The sequence below is a fragment of the Mesoplodon bidens genome, assembly GCF_964165515.1.
Source record: "Mesoplodon bidens genome assembly, chromosome: X".
In the NCBI taxonomy this organism is placed as follows: Eukaryota; Metazoa; Chordata; class Mammalia; order Artiodactyla; family Ziphiidae; genus Mesoplodon; species Mesoplodon bidens.
In genome coordinates this window covers 94,254,299-94,274,974 of record NC_138163.1, presented here as the reverse complement: position 1 = coordinate 94,274,974, position 20,676 = coordinate 94,254,299, and the positions used below count along the sequence as shown (strand labels likewise).

At 47.5% G+C, this 20,676-nt stretch overlaps 2 protein-coding genes across 10 annotated transcripts in view; one reads left to right on the top strand and one right to left on the bottom strand.

Moving 5' to 3' along the window:
* Window positions 1–5,478, bottom strand: part of LOC308608394 (structural maintenance of chromosomes protein 1A) — a 34,937-nt gene extending 29,459 nt beyond the window's left edge. For 2 of the 3 annotated variants that reach the window (XM_081221392.1, XM_081221393.1), the window contains exon 1: window positions 5,285–5,478. In XM_081221392.1, the coding sequence (XP_081077518.1) occupies window positions 5,285–5,393 (109 nt within the window). In that variant the 5' untranslated portion in view covers window positions 5,394–5,478. The remainder of the gene's footprint in view (window positions 1–5,284) is intronic. The other variant, XM_081221394.1, reaches the window with a different exon arrangement.
* Window positions 5,479–5,626: 148 nt separating this feature from the next.
* On the top strand, window positions 5,627–20,666 carry RIBC1 (RIB43A domain with coiled-coils 1). 7 transcript variants are annotated; one of them, XM_081222914.1, is made up of 8 exons: window positions 5,628–5,799; window positions 6,126–6,218; window positions 12,789–12,993; window positions 14,624–14,705; window positions 14,910–15,251; window positions 19,361–19,479; window positions 19,908–20,288; window positions 20,426–20,666. In XM_081222914.1, exons 3-8 carry the CDS (start codon window positions 12,877–12,879, stop codon window positions 20,468–20,470), a joined length of 1,086 nt encoding a protein of 361 aa, XP_081079040.1. In that variant the 5' UTR covers window positions 5,628–5,799; window positions 6,126–6,218; window positions 12,789–12,876; the 3' UTR covers window positions 20,471–20,666. The 7 variants fall into 7 exon arrangements, with proteins under 7 accessions (XP_081079042.1, XP_081079040.1, XP_081079043.1 ...); XM_081222917.1 differs by having other exon boundaries at window positions 5,630–5,799; window positions 12,877–12,993; window positions 20,450–20,666; XM_081222912.1 differs by having other exon boundaries at window positions 5,631–5,799; window positions 12,877–12,993.
* The last annotated feature ends 10 nt before the right edge of the window (window positions 20,667–20,676 follow it).

The following is a 20,676-nucleotide window of genomic DNA, read 5'->3' as shown; positions in this document are numbered from 1 at the left end:
TTTTTTTTTTTTTTTTTTTTTTTGGCCATGGCGTGCAGCATGTGGGATCTTAGTTCCCCAACCAGGGATCGAACCCACGCCCCCTGCACTGGAAGTGTGGAGTATTAGCCAGGGAAGTCCCTCTACAACCTTTGATGACATGGGAAAATACCCACAATAGGAGAAGCAAGCATGATACAAAACTCAACATAGTTTGATCTCAACCAAGTTTAAAAAAAAACACACACAGGGGCTGAGGGAAGGGGGAAAATGCAGAGCTGTTATTTGATGAGTATAGTCTCAGTTTTGCAAGATGAAAAAGTTCAGAAGATTGGTTGCACAAAAATGTGAATATATTTAACACTACTGAACTGTACACTCAAAAATGGTTAAAATGGTAAATTTTATGTTATGTGTATTTTAACGTAATTTTTTTAAAAAGGCATATCCCTATAGTGATACAACATTCACCTATGAAGTATCTTACCTAAAATATTTGACCTCAATCTAAACAAACCTTTAGACCTACCTTCCAGTTTATAGGAAATACAGCAGTTAGAGAAACATGGTAAATGACACCATGAAGAAACCTTAAGACAAACACAGAATGTGGGATATTCTACAAGACAACTGGTCTGGTCTTTTTAAAAAGTCAGTGTCTTTTGGGGAGAACCATTCCAGGATACAGAGATTACTGAGACATAAGCAAAGGCAGCACACAAACTTTGACTGGATTCTGGTTCCAAAAAAATCCCAAAAAGGCATTTTGGGGAGCAATTTGGGAAGCTTGAATATAAACTGGATAACTGATGACATGAGGAAATTAATTCTCTCAGGTGTGATAATGGTATACTGGTAAACAGGAGAATGGTAATCTTAGTAGATGAATGCTGAATCCTTTAGGGGTGGAACATCATTATGTCTGCAATTTACTTTCAAATGATTAAGTAAAACACAGGTGTAAGTTTGAAAAGTTTCATAATCAAAACTTGGGGGGACTTCCCTGGTGGTCCAGTGGTTAAGAATCCATCTCGCAATGCAGGGGACGCCAGTTCGATCCCTGGTAGGGGAACTAAGATCCCACATGCCGCGGGGCAATTAAGCCCGCCACAACTAGAGAGCCCACGCACTGCAACTAATGAGCCCACGCGCCACAACTAGAGAGAAGCCCACACACCGCAACGAAGAGCCTGCGCACTGCAACGAAAGATCCTGCATGCCACAACTAAGACCCAATGCAGCCAAAAAATTTAAAAACAACAACAACAACAAAACTTGGGGAGACGGAAAGGCATAAAAATATAAACAGTGTAACAGTCGTCATTTCTGGGAAAGAAAATAGGTAACAAGTCAGAGAAGGGAGAGAATCTTCCTTTTTACTGTATATCCTTTGGGATTTTCTGAATTTTATACCATGTGCATATATTCACTATTCAAATAAATAAATAAGGTTTTTAACATTAAGAGTGATTATCTTGGGGCTTCCCTGGTGGCGCAGTGGTTGAGAGTCCGCCTGCCGATGCAGGGGACACAGGTTCGTGCCCCGGTCTGGGAGGATCCCACATGCCGCGGAGCGGCTGGGCCCGTGAGCCATGGCCGCTGAGCCTGCGCGTCCGGAGCCTGTGCTCTGCAAGGGGAGAGGCCACAACAGTGAGAGGCCCGCCTACTGCAAAAAAAAAAAAAAAAAAAAAAAAAAAAAAAAAAAGAGTGATTATCTTTTCAGTAGTGGAGTCACAGTTTTTACTTTCTCTATTTTAGACTCAGAAAGAAATATATTAAAAAAAAATTTAGACTGGGGTTGGGGGTAGGGAATAGTTTAATCTCTATAAATTCTATCTCAAGATTCCCCCCAACATGCTATCTGACCTTGAACTGAGGACCTGATTTCTAAAACCCTTCTACCCAGCTATAAAAATGGCAGCCCAGGTCCTTCCACAGAGGCAAAACAAGACAGTGACTAAGAGCTTGGGTTCTAGGGGCTTCCCTGGTGGCGCAGTGGTTGAAAATCTGCCTGCCAATGCAGGGGACACAGGTTCGAGCCCTGGTCTGGGAAGATCCCACATGCTGCGGAGCAACTAGGTCCGTGAGCCACAACTACTCAGCCTGCACGTTTGGAGCTTGTGCTCCACAACACGAGAGGCCCGCGCACCGCGATGAAGAGTGGCCCCCGCTCGCTGCAACTAGAGAAAGCCCACGCACAGAAACGAAGACCCAACACAGCCAAAAATAAATAAATAAAATTAAAAAAAAAAAAGACCTTGGGTTCTAGTCCAACAGACCAGGTTCTAATCTTAGTTTCACCACTTCTTAGCTGACCTTCCTTTCCCACACCTGGAAAATCTGAAAAACCATGACTCATGGGTAAAGCATCTAAAACAATGGTTGGCACACAGTTCTCTGTGGGAGTGGCAGGAGCACAGGTATGACGGGCACAGGTTCTGATCCTGGCTCTGAGAATCAAGTGTGCAAGTGATCACAACTCTTTGTGCCTGGGTCTTCTCATCTATAAAACAAAGATAATGGTATCTCCCTCCTAGGGTCACTGTGAGAATTTAAAGGTAAAGTGTCCTAATAAATAAAGTACTTGCCACACAGTGAATGCTCAATAAATGGCAATCCTATCCTAACCAGGTCTGGACTCTTAGCTTAGTCTCCCTCATCACAGCAGGACTAGCACATCATACTGACCAGGAGTCAGCCTTTTAGGCACCCATTTCCAACTTTTGGGCTTCTCCCATGCTCTCCAAGGATGGCAAGAACATCTCACAACCAAAGGCCTCCCTACTTGCAATCATTCAATATTGTAAACATTTTTATAACAAGCATTATGACCTGAACAATGATATAATGTTTCAAGGCATGTCTTCTTTGGGGCACTCCATAGACCAGTGATGAAGATACAGAACAGAATAAACGTGAACATGTAGCAAGTGTCTACTATGTGGCAGAGAGAAATTCACTGAGGGGAATCAAAGAATGCCTTGTGGAGCCGGGCACTGAAGAATGGGGTCGGATGTAAGCCTGACATCTACTCGAAGAATGAGGAAGAAGGCAGTCTCTTCCCCCTCCCCCATTCTCCTTTGATTATAAAAATGTAGCTCAACTGAATCCTTGGAGCAGAGCTCCCTCGCCTTCCCACTTGTATCCCTCACAAGCATCCTATAAACCTACTTCTTGCCTGTCAAAAAAAAAAAAAAAAAAAAAAAGAACGGGGTAAGGGAGGGCCAGTCAGACCAAGGGCCTTTTCGGAATACCTGGGTATACAAATTTACCCGTGTTGAGGAGACTGAATGCCAAGAGGTGCGTCTCAGCTCTTTCCACAGGGGCCACCACACCAAAATCCTAAGAAACTGCAGTGGAACCCCAAGCATTAGCCATCTAGGCCAGTAGTTCTCAAATGAGGTGGGGGAGGGTGGAGTGATTTTTGCCCCTCCCCACTGGGGACATCTGGTAGTGTCTGCAGACATTTTTTTTTTTTTTTTTTTTTTTTTTGCGGTAAGCGGGCCTCTCACTGTTGTGGCCTCTCCCGTTGCAGAGCCCAGGCTCTGGACACGCAGGCTCAGCAGCCATGGCTCACGGGCCCAGCCGCTCCGCGGCATGTGGCAGCTTCCCGGACCGGGGCACGAACCCGTGTCCCCTGCATCGGCAGGCGGACTCTCAACCACTGCCCCACCAGGGAAGCCCTGTAGACATTTTTGATTGTCACACCTGGAGGGGGTGGGGAGGTTGCTACCGTCACCTAGTGGGTAAAAGCCAAGGATGCCACTAAACATCCTACACCTTACAATGCCACTAAACATCCCAGTGGGTAAAAGCCAAGGATGCCACTAAACATCCTACGAGGACGGACCCCACAGCGAAGCATTATCTCACTGGAAATGTCAATAGTGCTGCTGTTGAGAAACCCTGCTTAATAGAGAGCCATATCTAGGCAAGACTCCAGGGAAGGCCATCAGTTATAGCTACTTCAGTAAGGGCAGCCCCTCAGGCTAGAAAGTGATTTAGCTAGAACACCTCTGAGGTGAAGGAACATAGCAGGATTCCAAACAGACCTCTAATGTCCGTAGATGGGAGGACTCCATGGTGTATAATTTAGAGATGGGGAATTTAGATATGAAATAGAGGCCTTATCTGACTACCCTTTCTTTCCTCCTTGCCTTCCTTTTTCTTTCTTTTTATTTTTTTCTCCCAGTTTTAACAAGATATAACTGACATACAACACTGTATTACTTTCAGGTGTACAACATGATTCTGTATTTGTATATATTGCAAAATGGTTGCCACAATAAGTTTAGTTAGCATCCACCACCTCACAGTTAATTTTTTTCTTGTGACTTTTTAAAGATCGACTTTAAAATATACAAAATATACAATACAGTATTGTTAACTAATGACCACTCTTCCTAAAAAGCCATCCAAGTCACTCTGTCACATCACTGTATCACATCAATCCTGCACAGCACTTATCACAGCCGAAAAACAGCTTATTTCCTCCTTTATTATCGTCTTTCCCCTCTGGAATGTAAGTTCTCCGAAAGCATGGCTTATTCTCTTCTCCGCTGTTTCCACAGCACCTTGACTGAATAACTCCTTATAAAGCAGTAAGCATTCAATAAATTTGACGAGCGAATGAGTTCTGACTTTTGACGGTTTCAGTGGTAGGAAAGGCATGCCTCGAATTCGAGGCATCCCCACCTCTCAGTTGAGGCCGGGGAGTCGAGACCCCAAGCACTCCGGAGACGCGAGCACGGAGTCCGAAATTCAAAAGTGCCGCCTCCAGAGAAGAGTTTTTAAAAGAAAAAAAAAAAAAAAAAAAGGAATTGGAGTGTACCAACGCGAGGCGGGAGGGGGCGCTGGGATGAAGCAGAAGTATACTGTTTGGCCCGGAGGCTACGGGAGGGCCACGAGCGGTCCCACATCTGCCGGGGGGTTCAAACAATGCGTGGAGGCCGGATGCAGCTGCTCCGGGGAGGAACTGCGTGGCCAGAGACTGGCAGCTGGCTCCGGACGCGCCACTTTTGGCTGCAGGGGGCAGTGGGCGGGGTAACGTAGACTTCGGCCCGTACCACTCGGGCCGGGAAGGGGGTCGCACAAAGAGCGGGCAACTGACACCTGGGCAAGAGGTTCGCGTCAGCGCACCCGAGCGGGAAAAGCAGGCCCAGGTCGAACCCCTCAGGAGGGCAAGGAACCTGTTAGGGTTCGCGACATTTCAGGCTGCACAGGCTGGGTTGTACTACTGTGCTGCCGGATAGGGGGGGGGTCCAGGCTGGGACGTTAAGCAGGGCCGCAGCCGGGTTTATCTCACCAGAGCCATTGGGTCCAATGATAGCGGTGAACCTCTGAAATGGTCCGATAATCTGCCGACCCTTGTACGACTTAAAGTTCTCGATCTCAATCAGCTTCAGGAAACCCATGACCGTGGCGGCCCCGGCGCCTGTTAGAAAGGCCGCGCCGTACGCCCGCGAACTGGGATAGCCCGCGCGGGAAACACCGCAGTGCAGGCCGGGCGGACGGCAAACCTCGCGAGAATAAGTCCAGGCCTAACGGGGTTTTCGGCTTCCGGCGCGGGCGGGGCCTTCGGGCTGACGTGGAGGTTTTCTTGATCCGTTGCCAGGGCGCGAGGTTACGACAGGCGCTAGGGCCCCTCCCCCCTTCCTTGTCGCACGGCAACGCAAACACCCAACATAGTCTTGGAAGAGGCAGGCGGGGCCGGGAGGAATCTGCAGCTGTTGGGATGGGGGAACCCGTCTGAAGGAGCAGATCCTTGCGGAGACAAGCCAGGAGTCACAGCAGGATTATGCCCTCCAGGGCAAGAGGAAGGTGGGAGCTCGGCTGAGGCTTTTGCCTGGCCGGCGGGAAGGCTCAAACAAGAACGGGGGCGGGAATTGGAAGGACCCCAGGGAGCGGAGGGCTGTACAAGAAGGAGGGGCCAGCGGGAGGATTCCGTGTTAGAGTTCAGATCTTGCTGAGGGTGGAGTAGGGTTGGAAGTGGAGTGGGGTGGGGTTATAGGTGGGATGGGGTGTGAAGGGGGATGGGGCGTGGATGGAGATGAGGGTACTCTGGAGCGACTGGGATACGGGCTGGGGAAAACTATGGCCAGAGGTACTGTCCCTGTCCCCCGCCTCCCTCCTGTTTCTCCAAGCAGAGTTCAGAGACTGCCGCTATAGCTGCTATAGTCTTGGACCTGATCCTAGAACCAACCTGGGAGCTTCAAAATTGGGACTCCTTACTGAGAAAGGTATTTTGTGTGAACCCCTGGGAGTCAGGGTCCCTAAGCCAGTGCTCTCCACCTCTATCCTTCTTCCCTTCTCCCCCCTTCTTCTCTCTCTCTCCATGCCTCACCCCCATCTCATTCCCTCCTCTCCATCCCCCTCTGCCGTCCCTTGCTTCCTCCCTTCCTCTTCTCTCTCTGCCCTCCACCCCTATCAACCGCCCTGTTGCCCTCCTTCCTCTTTTCTCCCTCTGCCCCTGACTCTGCCCTTTCTGTCCCCTTCCCCTCTGTTTCCCATCTTTCTATCCCTCTCCTCCATCCCCTCATCCCCCATCACCTTATACCTGCTTTTTACTAAGCAATGGCCTTAGCAGTCCAAGAGGCTGTCTGTGGAATCTTCCCCTTCAGTGTGGCCTTATATTGTGGTGACAGATGGAATGAGTAGGCTGGTGTTGGTGCTTAGACATGAAAAGGGTCTGGTGGCTGCCACAGCCATTCCTGTAACTATTTTTTAAATGACGTCTGGAGGCTGGGAAGAGTCTTAAAGCCTTAGGACAAGTCCAGGAAAGTGAGAAAGCTTGGTTGATGCAATCTAGTAAATGAAGTTCAGTTGGGAGAAACAGTCATGATCAGGCTGAGGGGATAAAATGACCAAAGGACAGCAATCTCATGTAATTGACAGGAACTACTGTTCCATTTAAGATGAAATGGAGCTTGGGGGGGGGGATCAAATTGGATCCCTACTTCTCACACCATATACAAAATGCAATTCCCAAATAGATTAAAAACTTAAAAGAGGAAAGCAAAACTTTAGAAATTTTAGAAGAATATATAGGAGAATATCTTTATGACCTCAGGGGATTTCTTAAATAATAAAAACTTTTGAGCTTAAAGGAAAAGATTGGTAAATTTGACTACATTCAAATTCCTCCAAATTACAACATAAAGTGAAAAGATGGTAAGTGCACACAGAAAGCTTCTAAAGTTTTGATACTGTTCTATTTTCTGGGTTCTGTGGAGGGTTCACAGGTGTTCATTTTGTTGTTACACTTCATAATTTACATGTGTTAACCATATTCTTTTGTGCATATCAACTGTTACCATAAAATTATTATAAAATAATAATAAAGTGAAAAGACAAGCCACAAATTGGAGATGTTTGCCACAGGTAAACTAAGAAATGATTAGTGTGTAGAATACATAAGGAACTCCTAAAATTAATAGGAAAAGGACAAACTGATTTTTTTAAATGAGCAAAAGATATGAATGGGCACTTCATAGTGCCCATAGAAGAGAAAGAAAAATGGACAAAACACACATGAAAAGATGTTGCACCCTCATTAGCAATAAGGAAAATTCCAATTAAAACTGATAATTATAATTTTATACCCACAAGTTGGCAAAAATTAAAAAGTCTGTCATATCCAGTGTTGCTGAGGATGTGGAGTGGCTAGAGTTTTTATACACTATAGTGAAAGTATAAATTGGTACGATCTCCTTGGAAAACAACATTATCTCGTAAAGTTTAAATAGGCTTATGCCCTATGATCCAGCACTTCCACTCCTAGGTATATGCTAGGGAAACTTTTCCACCTGTATATATGTCTCTTTTAATCTACAAGTCCCTCCTCTTTTCCTCTTGCAATTAAAAAATAAATAAACTGGGTTGTTTGTGCTGCTGGGTTGTTTGACTAGAGTCCTAGTCTCTCTTGAACCCAGTTCAGTCAGGCCCCACCAAAAATGTTCTAATCAAGGTCATCAGCAACCCTCCCCTTCAAGTTAGTCAGTTCTCAGTCTTCATCTTACTTAACCCATCATCGGTTGCTCACTCTCTCCTCCCAAAAGCACTTTCTTCACTTGGCTTCTCAGGCATTCCCGTTTTTTCTCCCACCTCACTGGCCACTCCTTAGCCTCCAGTGCTGGCTCCTCCTCTACCTGTCGCCCCTGAGGCATTCTTAATTACCTACAGTCCCTTAGAGATCTCTCACTGCCTCCTAGCTTTAAATTCCTTATATCAGTCAGGATGGGCTAAATTATGCTGAGGTGACAACCAACCTCAGAATCTCAGCAGCTATATGTGGAAGCTAATAAATACAACAAGCTAGTAAATATGACATAAAAGAAGCAGACTTACAGATATTGAGAACAAACTAGTGGTTACCAGTGAGGGGGTAGGGGCAATATAGGGGTGAGAGAGTGGGAGGTACAAACTACTGGGTGTAAGATAGGCTCGAGGGTGTATTGTACAACATGGGGAATACAGCCAATATTTTGTGATAACTGTAAATGGAAAGTAACCTTTAAAAAAACTGTTTAAACGTGTGTGTGTGAGTTGTGAAAAAAATAATATCTACTTCATAGAAATATTAAGAAGAATACTAGTAGGTCAAAAATAGTCAAATATCGGCATTTTCATATGGTGCAACCTAATAAATGAGTTACTAATACAACATGCTTATAATTGCACCTTTTCAGTAAATACTCAGTAAATGTTAACTGTGATGACAATAAAAGAAAAAGAAAAAAAATAAAATAAAATCATAGGCTATATAAAGCTTAGTAAAAATATGTGCTACATAAGAACAAATTGTTTCTGACAGAGGCCCTGAGAAAGCCTTAAGTGATCTAGTTTTGTTTATTTTTAGTTTCAAGCTATGTTACGGGTGGGTGAGGTTGCTGGTTAACTAAATTCCAGTTAGGCAAGGTCCTGCTATACAGAAGCCGAATAATAAAATTATTTTTTAAAAAAACTGTTTAAAAAAAAAAAACTAAGGACAACCAATCCAAACAGCCACCTAGGCTTTCTCAAATAAAGCAAGCACTTCAGCTATAGCCAATCAAATAATTTCCTTGCTTTCCATCTCTTCTCTTTAAAGATCTTTCCCTGAACTCTTCTTCTTTTTTTTTTATAAATTTATTTTATTTTTATTTTTGGTTGTGTTGGGTCTTCATTGCTGTGTGCGGGCTTTCTCTGGTTGCGGCGAGCGGGGGCTACCCTTCGTTGCAATGCACAGGCTTCTCATTGCAGTGGCTTCTCTAATTGTGGAGCACAGGCTCTAGGCGCGTGGGCTTCAGTAGTTGTGGCACAAGAGCTCAGTAGTTGTGGCACACAGGCTCTAGAGCGCAGGCTCAGTAGTTGTGGCACACGGGCTTAACTGCTCCGCGGCATGTGGGATCTTCCCGGACCAGGGCTCGAACCCGTGTCCCCTGCATTGGCAGGCGGATTCTTAACCACTGCACCACCAGGGAAGCCCCCTGAACTCTTCTTAACCACTTCTGGTTTGGCACTGCCTCGTTTGGTTTTTGCTCAGATAAACTCTTAAAAAAATGGTTTTTTTAAGTCTCAGCAGTTCATAAAAACGAAGATTTTTTGCTCAAACTCTTAAAAAAATGTTTTTTTAAGTCTCAGCAGTTCATAAAAACAAAGATTTCTTGCTCCTGCTTCTTGTCCACTGTGGGTTGGCTACATCTCTGCTCTGTCATCACTCCAGGACTGAGGCTGAAGGGGCAGCGCTCACCTGGGACAATGCCGGTCCCACAGCAGAGAGTGAAGAGAGAAAGTGGCTATCATGTAATGGCTCTTAGTTCTGCTTGGGAATGGCACATGTCAATTCTCACATTGCAGAGGGCAAAGCAGATCATGTGGCTAAACTTGAGGACAATAAGATAAGGATATAGAATCCTGTAAGGAGGAACAGCAAATTTTTTTTTTTTTTTTTTGGCCACATGGGGCTTCTGGGATCTTAATTCCCTAAGGAGGGAACAAGGGATCTAACCTTTGTCCCGTGCAGTGGAAGCGCAGAGTCCTAACCACTGGACCACCAGGGAATTCCCAACAGCAAATCTTTTTGAACAGTAACAAAATTTACCATACTATATGTATGCTATCAATGGGTATCTAATCGACCTCTCAAACTCAACACTTCGAAACTGATCTCCAGATCCTCATCCCATTCTGTTCTCCCCACACAGACTATTCAGTTGATAGCAACTCCTCTGACTGCCCCAGCCAAAATCCTTGAAGTCATTCTTAACACTGCTCTCTCACAGCACATCCAATCCATCAGAAAGTCCTGTTGGCTCTGCCTTCAAAATATATCCAGAATCTGACCACTTCTTGCTACATCTGCTGCTACCAACCTGGTGTGAGTCATCAACATCTCTTGCCTGAACGACTGCAATAGCCTCCTATCTGGTCTCCCTGCCTCTAGCCTTGCCTCCCCTCCCCTCCAGTCTATTCTTAACAGAGCAGCCAGAGAGATCCTTTAAAAATCAAAGACAGGACACATCACTCCCACTGCTCAAAATCCTTCAATGGCTGCCCATTTCTCTCAGAGTAGAAGCCGCAGCCTTTACAATGGTCTATAAAGTCCTACATGCTCTGCACTCCCCACCCAATCTCTCTAATGTCATTTCCCACTCCTCCTTGCCTCCCTGCTGTCCCCTTGAACGTGTGCCTCTTCTGTCCACCTTAAGGCCTTTGCACTTGTTCCCTCTGCCTGCAGTGCTCTCCAAGTTATCTGCATAGGAGACTCTCTCACCTTCTTCAAGTATTTGCTCAAATATTACCTTCTCAGTTATGCCTCCCATGACGTCCATATTTAAAATTGCAACACGCCCCCCCACTTCCTTGGCACTTCCAATTCCCCTTATCCTGCTCTATATTTTTTCCCGAAGCACTTATCATCTTCTTACAAACTATTTAACGTACTCCCCACTAGAAAGTAACTTTCACAAGGACTCAGATTTTTGTCACTTTCGCTCCTTGATGTCTCCCAAATGCTTAAAGGATCATCCGACAGTAGGTACTCCATAAATACTTGTTAAATGATAGAATGAACATGGGTGAAAAAAGCAAGATGCAGAATAATGCATACTGTGTGATACTCCATAAAATTCTGAGACAAGAAGATGTTTTAAAATATTGTTCAGGGAGTCACGCACACACAGTATATTAATGCATATTAGTAAGGGAATGGTAACATTTTGGATAGTGGTTATCTCTTAGGGTAAGGATGAGGGAGGAGAGACATAAGACCCTTCAATAGTATTGATCATTCACTATTTCTTAAGTTGGGGAGTTGGTTCATGGGTCTCTTTTATCATGCTTCCTAACTTACATATGGCTTATATATATTCTCTTGTATGCCTCAAATATTTTAGTTACAAAATGATTAAAAGAGAGAGAGAGGGCTTCCCTGGTGGCGCAGTGGTTGAGAGTCGCCTGCCGATGCAGGGGACACGAGGGGACACGGGTTCGTGCCCCGGTCCGGGAAGATCCCACATGCCGCGGAGTGGCTAGGCCCGTGAGCCATGGCCGCTGAGCCTGCGCGTCCGGAGCCTGGGCTCCGCAACAGGAGAGGCCACAACAGTGAGAGGCCCGCGTACCGCAAAAAAAAAAAAAAAAAAGAGAGCGAGAGAGACCGGAACTAGCTATACGAGGAGTTGAAGAATGGTGTTCCAAACAAAGGAACACAGTGTACAAAGGCCCTGAGGTGGGAACAGTTGTAGTGTTGGAGGACTTGATAGGAAGCCAGTGTGCCTGGAGCACCGTAAGCAAGGGATAGGGAGGCGTGAGATGAACTGGAGAGGTGTGCAGGAACCAGATCTTTTTTTTTTTTTTTTTTTTTTTGCTGTACACGGGCCTCTCACTGTTGTGGCCTCTCCCGTTGCGGAGCACAGGCTCCGGACGCGCAGGCTCAGCGGCCATGGCTCACGGGCCCAGCCGCTCCGCGGCATGTGGGATCTTCCCAGACCGGGGCACGAACCCGTGTCCCCTGCATTGGCAGGCAGACTCTCAACCACTGCGCCACCAGGGAAGCCCAGGAACCAGATCTTGAAAGCCCACAGTAAGGAGTTTGAATCTGATTCTAAGTGCAGTAGGAAGGCAGTGGAGGATTTTAAGCAGGTGCAAGACATGAGCAGATTTAAGTTAGCAGAAGTGGTTTGGGCTGTGGCTTTGGCTGGCTCACGTGCCAAAAGTGGGCCTCCCAAAATATGAAGGAACACAGGCAAATTTAAACCCTCTAGCCTTTCATTTGACTGGAGAATAAGTAATAAAAATAAAGGGGGAACGGTGGTGGCATTTTACTGAAACGGGGAAAACTAAGTAGAACGTAATGCAAAAGAGATGTTGTAAATGAGTTTGAGACTTGGAAAGGTGAGCAGGGGTCAGATCATGAAGACTCATAAATCTGGCAAAGGGGGTTGGACTTGATCTTGTAAACACTGGGGAACCATTTGCTTTAAAGCTGCTTTTAAGGGTTTTAAGCTGAGGTGTGCCATGGTCAGATTTGCTTTCAGAAAAATCACTTTGGTAGCCAAGGCAAAGAAAGAGGTAGAGAGCATAACACTGGAGCAAGGGAGGCCAGTGAGGCTCCTGGGAATACTGTCTGGCACCAGCTTGTGAGGCCTGAATTAGGGTGGTGACAGCAGAGATGGAGAACACAGATATGAAATATGGCAGGAAGTAAAATCAGTAGGAATCAATAACTGGTAAGATACTGTGGGGAGAAAGGAATGGGGGTGGGGGTGTAGTCAAGGAGGATGGTTAGCACTGACTGGCCATTCACCTCACTCTTTTTTTTTTTAAATTAGTTTCTGCTTTATAACAAAGTGAATCAGTCATACATATACATCGGTTCCCACATCCCTTCCCTCTTGCGTCACCTCACTCTTGCTCCAGATGTATAAGGTAGACCCACAACCAGATCCCAAGGAGGTGGCAGCCATAGAGGCTAGAAGAAATCAAGAAAAGGAGCAACAGAGCCGATTCTTCAGTGTGTGGACCAGAAAAATGCCGGTGAGTGGGCAGCGGGGACTTTCTCTGGACCAGGGGCCACCTCACTCTTGCACCTGGAGAGGAACATAGCAGTGCCCATCACAGCCCCTCCCTGATGCAAGCAGACTGTAGGGCTAGAAAGGAAGGGGGAGGGTGAAAAGGCACCCACCCCCACGTGTGGGAAGGGCCTGGGAAAGGGGACTGGGGGTGCAGGGGAAGAGACTGGGGGAAGAGGAGCCAGTGACAGCTGACTTCTCCAGTCAGCTCTGGGCCAAGTGGCCTGGTTCTCAAGAGACAGGCAAATGGAGCCGAAAGAAGTCTATAAAGAATATTTGGGGGCTTCCCTGGTGGGGCAGTGGTTAAGAATCTGCCTGCCAATGCAGGGGACACGGGTTTGAGCCCTGATCCGGGAAGATCCCACCTGCCGCGGAGAAACTAAGCCCGTGCGCCATGGCCGCTGAGCCTGTGCTCTAGAGCCCGTGCTCCACAACAAGGTGTAATGAAGAATAGCCCCCACTCGCCATAACTAGAGAAAGCCCACGCCCAGCAACAAAGACCCAACTCAGCCAAAAATAAATAAATAAATAAAGAAAGAAAGAAAGAAAGAAAGAAAGAAAGAAAGAAAGAAAAAAGAATATTTGGTATTGCATGCATATGCCTAAAACTCTTTCTGGAAGGCTACATAAACCGTTAACTGTTCCCTGGTGGTCCAGTGGCTAAGACTCCGCACTCCCAATGCAGGGGGCCCGGGTTCGATCCCTGGTCAGGGAACTAGATCCCACATGCCACAACTAAAAGATCCCATATACTGCAACGAAGATCCTGCGTGCTGCAACTAAAACCCAGTGCAGCCAAATAAATAATAAAATAAATAAATATATTTTAAAAAAAGAAACCGTTAACCAGCCTGAGGGACAGAGATGGGAGGGACACTTACTCTTCACTAAACTGTATTCCCTTCTGCACTATTTTGAAACATTTTAAATGAATTATAATCAAAATAAAGAGAAAATATTGATAGTTTAAGAAAAAACAGATTGCTGGCTGGGTGGATGAGTGGTGTGACTGAGATCTAGTTGGCAAGCGTTTCCTCAGGGCCTGCTCTGTGCCAAGCACTGGGTTGGGCAGTAGGGATACAAAGCTGACTAAGGCCCAGTGTCTGCCCTTAGCAGGCTCACAGTCTGGTGTAGGAGATAATCAATAGAGGCAAACTTCATTATAGTGTCAGCAGTGGGCCCTAGATTATATGGGAGTAGCACCTGCTGGAGGGGTCAGGAAAGTGAAGTCTGAGCTGATGTTAAGGGATGAATAGGAGTTTGGGTAAAGAGGGGAGGCAAGAGTGTTCCAAGTGGAGGGAGATGCTGGAACAAAGGCTATCAGTGTGAAACAGCCTGGGATGTGCAGGGAACTGTAAGCAGAGCTTCTGAGGGTGGGAGAGGGGAAGAGGGTGAGATGAGGCTGGAGACAGAGGAAGAGGCTAGACCACTGAGGGACTTACAAACCATGCTGAGATGGTAGAATATTATCCAGTAGGTACTGGGGATCCTATAGGAGGATTTTGAAGCAGGTAAATTCTGAGCAGTCTGTGTTAGAGCATTCGAGGCCCACTGCTGGGCCTGTACCTTGATTTAACTCATTTCTTTGGGATCAGGTGGATGCTGAAGCCCTGAACAGCCACATGGAAGAGAAAAAGCTTTGGAAGGCAAAAACGCAGAGCAAGGTGGCAGTTTATGGTAAAAGCCCAAGGCCAGGGGCCAGACAAAGGGGAAAAGCAAGGGCCTGAGTGGGATAAGGCAGGGCAGTTCTGCTTCGGAGTGGGGCCTGAGGCCTGGGGTGTGGTAAGACAAACCAGATTGGCCTCTGGGAACAGTGGCTGTGCTGAGTGGGCTCTGTCCCTCCCGTGGGGCCTTCTCCATGCCCCTACCCACCACCCCCAGATACCAACCAGGCGCAGTATATGGTGGCTCAGACGCCAGAGAAGGAACAGGCAGAATGGACACCTCACCTGGTCAAGAAAATGCACGAGTTTCGGAAGCAGGAGAAGCAGCTCAAGAAAAGCCGTGAACTTGACTATGAGGATTCAGACCGACTCTGGAGGGAGTTTCCAGCTCAACCTGGTGACAGTGATCCCCACTGGGGCCCAGCCAGCCTGCAGTGCTTCTCTGGGGAAGATTGGTACAGGGCCACATGCCTGAGAATGCAGCAGGAGGAGTTCATGCGCAGCCTGCAGAAGCCGCAGCAAGAGCAACAGCAAGCCAGAGTTGAGGAGATCTGCGCAGGTAAGCAGCGGGGGCCCTCCAGGCTGTGGCCTGAGGCCTAGTGGGGAGTCATCCTGAGCTGGATACAGCGCCCAGAAGACCAGAACTGCGTGGGGAGGTCCAGTTACCCATAGGGGCTGATGCTGAAAGGTTAGACTGAGCAGGCCCCAACCTCCCTGACTTCCTTCATCAACTGACAGTATAGCCACTGATCCCCAATCAGCCTGGCACTCCATTACCTGGAGGCAGCAGAGTGAAGACAAACCTAATGGCTCTGCTGCTTACTAGCTGGTTTGGGCAAATGAATTTTCCTCTCTGTGCTTCAGTTTCCTTATCTTTAAAATGAGGAAGTTAATCCATACCAGATAGAGCTCGTATGAGAATGAAATGAGATACTGTAAGTAAAGCACAAGTGTCAGTGCTCAGTAACCAGTAGCTACTATCAATATTACTATGACATCTGTGGCCATGTCCCCCTCTTCCATTAGAGTAAGCCTTTCACGGGCAAGGACCATCTCTTATCTACTCACGCTGCTCACCTTTAAAACCACGCCTGTTATAGCACCCTGTTCTGTTATACCGCTTATCACGGAGGTAACTAAGTATCTGAAAGTACTTGTGGAATGTCTGTCTTCTCCCCAAAATGTCAGCTCACTAAAGATGAACCACATATCTCATTTCCACCCCTATATCCCAGTTGCCTAGTACATTGTCTGCCACAGTGTCAGGAGCTCAATAAGTCATTGTTGAATGAACAACTGAAGACCAAAGTAAACAAGAAAGGCACCCTACCCTCCAGGAACCCACAGAACCACGCCTTCCAGAAAATCAGTGTAGAGTAAGAGGAAAAGATACACGCACAGGTCATTTACCAGCACATATCTATACTTTAACACCGCATTAGGTACTATGAGAGGTACTGTGATAGAAGTATATATAGGACACGGAGGGAACATCAATATGGGAGTGGTCAGTTCTCACAAAGGAAAGGAGGCAGGGTAGGGGGTTGGCACAGGCCCACTGTCAGGAACCAATTTTGGAAAGTTGGGTACAATTTCGGCAACGTAGAGAGTGGGAATGAGAAAAGGTCATTCTAGGCAGAGCGGGTAGCAAAAGGAAGAGCTAACCTTTGCTGAGCGCTTACTGTGTACCAGACACTGTGCCAAGCTTTCTACCATGTACTAACTCATTTTATCCTCACAACAACCCTATGAGGCAAGTACTAGTAGTATCCCTATCTTCGGTGGAGGAAACTGAAGAACAGAGATGTTAAATAACTTGCCCAAAATCATACAGCTAGTGGGTGATGGAAGCGGGAAGTGCGGGAAGTGAACTCAGGCAGGCTGGCTCCAGAGCCTGCACTCTTGACCGCTAAGCCACACTTGCTGTCAGTCACCATGAGAAACTGGGGACTCAGAGGCCAAGGGAGAAGTTTCAGGGAGGGAGTCATCAATAACGTCAAATGCCCCAGAGAAGTTCAGATAGGAAAAGAATGAGACTTGAAAATGAGATTTGAAAAATGAGATTTGGAAATTAGGAGTATTTGGTGATTTTTGTCAGAACAGTCGCAGGGGAACCAGGGGCCAGCTGCCCAATGGCAGCAGGCAGGTGTACGAGAAGGTAGAGCAAGGCAACAGGGACAGCAGAATGCTGGGAGAGAGTCTGTGTCGTGTCATGGAAGGAGCATGGGCTGTTTCCTCGAGAGATCTGGATTCAAATCCCAACTTACTATTTGCTGGCTGTGTAACCTTGGGCATTTTACTTCACCTCTGGACCTCATCTGAAAAATGGGGCTGATCTTTCCTCTCTGGGTTGCTACGAAGAGTGAAATGAAACAGGGCACCCCTATCCTCCCTTCCCCCTCCCTCCAGTCTCTGAAATCTGTGTCCCTGTGCCTCTCCAGAGCCAACCCCTCAACCTATGCTCTGGACCCCATTCCCCCTGCCTCCCACACAGGCTGTGCTCCCCTAGGTACTCCCGGCTGGGTTCTCAACACTTGCCCTTCCACTGGCCCCTTCTGTGAAGGCTGTAAGCATGCTTGTGTTTAACCCTTCTTAGGAAAAAAACAAAAGTCTCCCTCCACTCTGTGATTCCTCTAGATGCTGTGAGCTAGCTGTTTTCCTTTACAGCCGCATTTTCTGAAAAATCTGCTTCCACTTGCTCTTTCCTTCCGAACTTTCCAGTCACACCTCAACCCCTGAGATCTCATTTCTCCCCACACAGCTTCACTGACACTACTCTTACTAAAATCATCAATGCCCTTTGTGTTATCAGGTACAAGAGGCTCTGTTCAGTCTTCTCTCCTTGACTGGGACTTTCTTGCTACACTTGACTCTGATCACATCTTCCTTCTTGAACCTCTCTCTTCCTTGGCTTCTGTGACAGCACATTCTGCCTGTAGCTCTCCGATCATTCCTCCTCTGTCTGCCCTTTACGGATTCCTCTTCCTTCTACTTCTTCCTTCTTGAGACTCTGTCCTGGCGCACTCCTTACCCTGCATACTTGCCTCAGGCACCCTCGGTCCTCATTCTGGTTTCAGCTGAAACGTCGCCACCTCTGTGCTGAGGACTCTCTACCTGCAGAATCAGATATCTAGGTGCCTGCGGACCACCTCCAACTCAGCTTCCTAAACAATTCATCAGTGCTCCCTAACCTGCTCTGAATTCTGTATCCTCTAGTTCCAGTGGTGGCCACACGATGCATGGAGTCATCCCAGCCAGGACCCTGGAAAGCATCCAAGTCTTTCTTCTCCCTTACTCCCTCATCCAATCCATCAAGTACTGCTGATGTAACCTCCATATATTTCCCTTCCCTCCTTTCTATCACTGGCCTGGTTTGAGCCCTCCCAACTGGCCTACTGCCTTAGCCTCCAAGATGGCTTCCCTACCTCAACTGTCTCCCACCAGCCTGACTGTCCTCTATACTGGCCACCAAAAGGAGCTTTCTAAAATGCAAATCTGTGTCACCCCCTTACTTAAAATCCTTCCATGTTCCCCACGACCTTCAGGGTCAAGTTTTTAGTCCTTAGTCTGGCCCCTGTAGAGCTCCCCAGTCACTTGCATTTTATGCTCTAGGAAGAGCAGACTATTTGTAATTTAAGATACAGACCATGCTGTTTCCTGATTTCCTTCATTCATTTGATAAATATTTACTGAGCACCCACTATGTGCCAGGCTCTGATGCAGGTGCTAGGGCATGGTAGTGGATAAAACAGACAAAAATCCCTGCTTTCACAAGGGTTACCTTCTAGTGAGGAGAGAGACAGGCAACAGACAAAAATAATTAAGTAAAATGTAGGGTATATTGGATGGTGACAAATGCTAGGGAGAAAAATAAATCAGAGAAGGAGGATAAATGTTGGGGGCAGGCAGGTGGCAATTTTAGGTAGGAGAGACAGAAGGCCTCAGTGAGGCGGTAACATTTGAGCGAAGACCTGAGGGAGGCAAAAGAGCATGAGACAAGAGCAACGTTTATTGCAAATCCCCGAGGCAGGAACGTCTGGCATGTTCTAGAAACAGCAAGGAGACTGGTGTGGCTGGATTGAAGCAAAGTTTCAATACATTTGCTCATGCTGTGCTTGCAGCCTGGAATGCCCTTTGCCCTTTCTGACTATATGCAACATGTATTTCAAGGATCACCTCCTCCTGGAAGCCTTCCTCTCACCCAAAGCTCTCTTAATGCCCTACACACATCTCTGTCATTGCCCTTACCACATTGTGGTCTGATGATCTACATTTGATCCATCTCCTCCATTAGACAAGGAACTCTCTGAGGACAGGATCTAATTCGTTGGTATCCTCAGAACCCAACACATGGCCCTTAGACTGAGGCTCAGAGATGAAATGATTTCCCCAAGGTCACACAGCCCAGAAGCAACAGAGCTGCATTGAGACTCAGGTCCATTGGAGGCATCTTTCAGTGAGGCACCTGAGAAATTCTTGTTGCTGTCACTTTGGTTATCCCTGGCCCCAAAGAGTAGCTCCTTCCACACATCCCTCCAATGAGGACATTACCCCCTTCCGAAACATACATACACATACATCCACAAAGCTCGCTGAACAAATGGCTGAATGAGTGAACCAGGAATGCAGCAAGCCAGTACAGTGCCCTGACCATATTTCTCTGTGTAGATACGCTCAGTGAACAGCTGCGCCTAGCCGTGGAATTGCGGGCCATCCAGGTGGCCAAGCTGGAGCAGTGCTGCCGCGAGGCCATAAAGTGTGCCGCGGCCAAAGCCAACAAGGCCCAGGTACGTATGGCCAGAACCATCCAGTGCACCCGGCTCTCCCCAGTCCCCTGAACAAAGTCCTGGGGAACCTCAGCCACATCTTTCCCCTCACAACCCTTCTCGAATCAACACCAGCCCTCTCATCTACCTGAGGATTTCCCCCTTCACCCAAGGGCCCTCTTAGGGCAGAAGGTCCCCTTCCCCACCTCCAGACTCAGGATGACCTGAGAACAGAACACTGCCCTCCCTTCCCCAGCCTCTTAGTCTAAGGGCTTCCAGAGGGCAGGGGAGTTCCCTGCCCATTCCAGCCCTTCCCCCACCTTAAGTCACTCAAAGGCCATGCAATATCTGTTCCTTCTCTCCCTGAGTAGGGCCATGTCTCCCCCTCCCGTGACTGAGAGTTCCCTGAGGTTGGGCATCCAAATGCTCACATTCTGGGGCCCCACCAGGTAGCTAAGATGGCTAAGCAGCAGCGCCGCGAGCATCAGCACCAACAGGAGGCCAACCTCACGAAGATCCAAAACCAGATCACAAGTGACCTACTGACTGAGAACCCCCAGGTCGCCCAAAACCCGATGGCTCCCCACAGGGTCCTGCCCTATTGCTGGAAGGGCATGACTCTAGAGCAGAGAGCTGCCATCAAGAAAGTACAGGAGGTGCAACACCATGAAAAGGAGGCACAGCGCCAGACCAAACAAGCACTGGATACCATATGGGAAGGCCAGCCCATGTGCTCGGCCCAGGCAGCAATGGAGCTAGAAGAGCTGAATTTCAGAGGGGGACTAGGCTTCTTCGACCAGCGGCTGGCTAAGAAGCTTTTAAAGAGACCAGTGAGTTCTAGGGGGTGGCAGCAGGGATGAATGCCAAGGGAGGGTGGAGACAGATGGCAAGGGCCAGGGAGAGAGGGAAAGCCCATCACCTGAGGCCTCTGGATTTCTAACTGAATTCAATAATCTACACCAATCAGCCTACAGCCCAGTATCACTTGCAGTTCAACACCAGCAGCCGCTGAGCTCATCAGGATGGTCATCTCTCCCTCCTCCCCCCATCAAGCTCACAGAGGCTGAGTCGAGAGGAAGATGACGCAGACCCCCTCCACCAATCCATTACCCAGTGGGAGAGCTGAGCCAGCACCCCCACCTTTGACCCTAGGTAATAAAGTTATTCACTAAAATCAAGGCCACGTGTTGTAACAGGACACAAAAGGTGTGAGGTACT